Genomic DNA, 4,565 nt, shown 5'->3' on the forward strand with positions numbered 1-4,565 from the left:
ATAAATTAGGCCTAGGCCTATGTGTTGTAGGGGGAAAATAAAGATATTAGAGCCACCATTGCATATGTTTAATAATCATCTTAACAAGTTTCCTGGACAATATTCTTGGTTTTTAAATTTAAAAAAAAAAAAATCCCGCCTCAATTTTTTTCTGGAAAATTCAGGTGGGGTGGTGAGGCTAAACATACTTTTAGTTCCGATGAGTTCTGGAAAACTCGGCTGATTGATTAATAATCTTTTTTGTATGGGTGGCCGTTAGGGCCAAAATACGCTACTGCCTCTATTATATAACTGCCCTCATCCGAGCTTTCGAGATTACGAGAACTTGTTTTACTTTACCTAATGGTGTGGCTAGTAAAATTACTGTTGTATTAAAAAAAGGAGGAAGACTCAGAAAAATTGAAAAATGGTATTACAAGAATCATCAATTACAAATTCAAAACCTCATACAATTATATAGGTGTTATCTTTAATTCAAATGGATCATGGAACACTGCTATTGAACACAACTGTCAAAAAGCAAATCAAGGTTTATTTTGTTTAAAATCATTTATTCACCGTAACTTAACATTCATACCAATCAGTACATGGAACTTTCTTTTTGACGCCAAAATCCTCCCCATTTTAATTTACGGAAGCGAAATTTGGGGATTGTTCGATAATTCCAATATTGAAAAAAACCCATATAAAATTTTTGTAAATATTTATCAGAAGTTGGAAATAATGCACCAAATGTCGCTGTTATCTCGGAAATGGGGAGACTACCGCTTAAAATAAATTGTTTAATGACCGTTATTAGATTTTGGTTACACATTATTTCATTAAATCATGATAGATTTGTATTTAAATGCTATGAGTTTCAGTTGAGAAAAGTTAGTAGAAACGAGAACTGTTGGGCACTACAGGTTAAACAATTACTTTGTTCTAATGGATTTGGTTACATTTGGTTTCAACAGTTTGTATACGACAAAACCTCTTTTCTGAATGAATTTAAGTTGCGTCTTTGTGATATTGAAAAACAAAAGTGTATTGAGAAATTTAGTTTATATTCTAGACTAAGGTTATTCACTCTGTATAAAAAAGAAATAAGCTTAAGCTATCATTATACGAATGTTAGTAATTTAAAACACAGACGGTTATTGACAAAGTTAAGGTTAGGCATACTGGAACTTGAGATTGAAAAGGGGAGGTGACAAAAGAATCTGCAAGATATGTAATAACAATATTATTGAAGATGAATTTCACTTTATTTTACAATTCCCATATTATGCTGATTTAAGGAGCAAATATATTAAAAAATGTTTTACTTATATCCGTCTATTCACAAGCTCTGTCTATTATTTTCGAATACAAAATATATTAATATTTTAGCAAAATACGTCTACTTTGCGTTTGAAAAAAGAAACAAATGTATTATGTTGCAATAAATTATGTTTAGTATTAGGGTCAACGGCCCATGTACGGTACTTGAATAAATTCCCTGAATAGGGAAAGAAAGAAAGTATATGTGTAATTTTGCCCTACCTGACGTGGAAATGTACTGAATACTCAGTACGTACAATTGCGAAAAAATCGCAAGTTGTTCTCGGGTGGGACCCGAACCCACGATCTCCAAATCACTAGCATGGCGTCATTACCTCTAGACCATCGAGCTTGCGCCTGATGGCCAGAGTTGAATTTGAGTCCAAGTACGTAAGCAGCGGGTACTGCAGTGTTGATAGTAATTGTTATTGTCGTTATGGGATAGACAATAACTGGATTTGCGTCAGGAGAAGCATGTATAGGTGTGATTTTGCCTTAACTGACGTGGACATGTACCGTACTGAATACTCAGTACGTTTGAAAACAATTGCGAAAAAATCGCAAGTTGTTCTCGGGTGGGACTCGAACCCACAATCTCCAGATCACTAGCCTGGCATCATACCTCTAGACCACCGAGCTTGCGCCTGATGGCCAGGTTTGAATTCGAGTCTAAGTAAGCAGCAGGTACTGCAGTGTTGATAGTAATGATTTATTTTTGTTAAAATTTATTTCAATATACAATAGGTTAGTATAATCCATAATTACTCTGAATATTTTTTTGTTTGGCAAGCTTGCCATCGTTATTGTGGTGCCTACGAGCTACGAGCCGGGCTACGAGCCCTTAGGCCTAAGGTCTGCATAATGGGGACTGCAGTTTGAGGCACACCCTATATCAGTTATCACTCAAAAAAAAAACCCGACCGACCGATGATCTCAATTAATGGCAACACAACAATTTTTTTTTTTGGCCTGATAAAAGTTTTGCAGTTGCGTTTCATTTGTCAAGTTGCCTCAGGATCGCTAAGGAAACTAATGTCCTCCTGAAACCTACCACGTTAACTTAAGATTGACCGCTCCGATAGTCTATAGACTACCTGAGCGGTCCATTCAAAATAGGGTATTATTTGTTTGCGAGACCAAACAAGTGTATTCCACACCAAACTGGGAATGTATTAATTATATACTAAACATTATTTACAAGTGAGAAAATGTTTAAAATATATGAACTACTGAGTTTTAAAATGTTTAAAAATATATAAACAACTTCTGTCATATTAATTTATGATTATAGTTTAAAGGACTGCATGCTTTTAACAAATACTATAACGAAAAACGATACAAAGGTTAAAGGTTATGCATTTATACCGTATTACGAGGGTCATATGCGCAGAAACAAGTGTATTCGACACCAAACATAATTGGCAAAACTAGCAATGTGTTAATTACATACTAAACATTATTTACAAGTGAAAAAATGTTGAAAATATATAACAACTTGAAGTTTTAAATAAGAGGGTTAATAAAAATGGTTTTGTAATATGTACGATTTGCTCAAATGCCGGTAAGCTTTGTATATGGTAGTTTGTCAGTCGAACTAACAAACAACCATATACAAAGCTTACCGATTTACAATAAATTGACTACACATAACATGTGGGCCTATCTCACCGGTGCCTATCTACAGTATTAATTAACTATATTTGTAACATTCAAGCCTTTAGTAGTAAACTTCAGGTTAGTCAACTGTGTAGTTGAGGAAAATTTTTCGCCTGTTTCTGACTCTCAGTTTATAAAGGATTTGAGTGTACGTTCTAATTTCTAATATAATTTAGAGTTTCATTATTTGGGTGTATTTTCTAATTTCTAATATAATTTAGAGTTCCACTAATAATAGAATAATAATATGAGGTAAAGAATGACCAATTGCAAAAAAGAAAAAAAAAAACAGACTGATATCCTCTCAAATTTCGGTCAATAAGTATAGGTGGGAAATCATTAAATAATTGTAGGCTATTTGAGGAAATAGCCCATTCTTAAGTAATAAAAGTCGTAATCATACACTGTAGATTGATAACACTGAGTAACCTGACCGGAAACCAACCATTTTTATCAAACGGAATGCAAAAACTGAATACAATGCAAGTATACCAGCCTAGTTACATTATAAATTGTACGTTTTAATAAACTGCAAAAATAATGGGTAGTCTAAAATGACATGTGGTTTTAGTTGCGAGAGGTATCGGGAGCCTCTCGTTTGCCTCCCATCGTAGTGTTGTAGTATTCGTGCATCTGCCAGGCCTGTGCTCGGTTTGCCTCCATCTGTGGTCCCCAATCAGCTCTGGGCCTGCTCATTGCCCTCCAACGCTAAAGAAAAAAAAATAAGTGCAAGAATATTAGATCTACAAATCAATTCAATTCAAATTTATTCGGCATCACATAAAAAAAACCAATTACAATATATATATATATATATATACAAAATGTGGTAGAAACAGTTAAAACATTAAAAACGACAGATGCCATGATAGCCCATGAAAGTCTTTAAAAAAACTTATTTCCAATGGGGTCCCAGAACAAAACATATTTGATAACATAAAGCGATACAGAAAATATTTCATTGCAAAAAACATGGACAGTATATGAACTAAAACAACTGCTGATAATCAATTACTTATTGATTGTTTCATTGGCAAGATGTATTTCTACAGTAACCTTAAATGAATATATTGACGGTTTACATTTAATACTTTGAGGTAGTGCGTCCCAGTCTTTGGTGGACTTGTCAAATCATTTGAATTTAGCAATCAATACCATAACAGATTAAACATGGATAATAAAAATTGTTTTTCGCATCAAGTATCTAGTACAGTAGCCGTGACCCTGGAACGGATTACTCATCTCTCACTGTCTCTTATATTATTATATTACCAAATTACTATGGTCGCAAATCGAAATCTACCTAATATCAATGTATTACAGAAAGTTTATGCAAATAATCCTATAGCAACATAAGGTTGCTGCATGGAAGTGTGTTTGTATCACGCATGACCATAAGGCCTATAGATGCGTGTGGATTTTAATATTTTACTTACGTCAGCAACGCTTCCACTTGCTCTCAGAAATTCGTAAATCATAACCAAAGGAATAAAAATGAGTGTGAGTCCAATGATTACCCAGCCAATGACACGTCCCCAAAGTGGGTATAACTCGTCATTGTATGTTGGCTCGCTCCAGTTCATCCAATTATAAAGCAACACAAACTG

General features: G+C 34.1%; 1 protein-coding gene across 1 annotated transcript; it reads right to left on the bottom strand.

The window, feature by feature from the left end:
* Positions 1-2,233: 2,233 nt before the first annotated feature.
* Positions 2,234-4,556, bottom strand: LOC117119147 (sodium- and chloride-dependent neutral and basic amino acid transporter B(0+)-like). The gene is made up of 2 exons (XM_033263961.1): positions 4,395-4,556; positions 2,234-3,666 (listed from the first exon to the last, which is right to left on the bottom strand). The coding sequence occupies exons 1-2, from the start codon at positions 4,539-4,541 to the stop codon at positions 3,526-3,528; spliced, it is 288 nt and encodes a 95-aa protein (XP_033119852.1). The 5' UTR covers positions 4,542-4,556; the 3' UTR covers positions 2,234-3,525.
* Between the last annotated feature and the right edge of the window lie 9 nt (positions 4,557-4,565).

This window comes from Anneissia japonica, unplaced genomic scaffold (genome assembly GCF_011630105.1).
Source record: "Anneissia japonica isolate Jap-2015-1 unplaced genomic scaffold, ASM1163010v1 scaffold112103_len4565_cov106, whole genome shotgun sequence".
Taxonomy (NCBI): domain Eukaryota; kingdom Metazoa; phylum Echinodermata; class Crinoidea; order Comatulida; family Comatulidae; genus Anneissia; species Anneissia japonica.

Bases quoted from the DNA above. Each gene is read 5' to 3' on its own strand.
- LOC117119147 (XM_033263961.1), bottom strand. From the start codon at position 4,541: ATGAACTGGAGCGAGCCAACATACAATGACGAGTTATACCCACTTTGG. The intron at 3,667-4,394 runs GTAAGTAAAATA...TTTTTTCTTTAG, and splicing joins CAAGTGGAAGCGTTGCTGAC to CGTTGGAGGGCAATGAGCAG.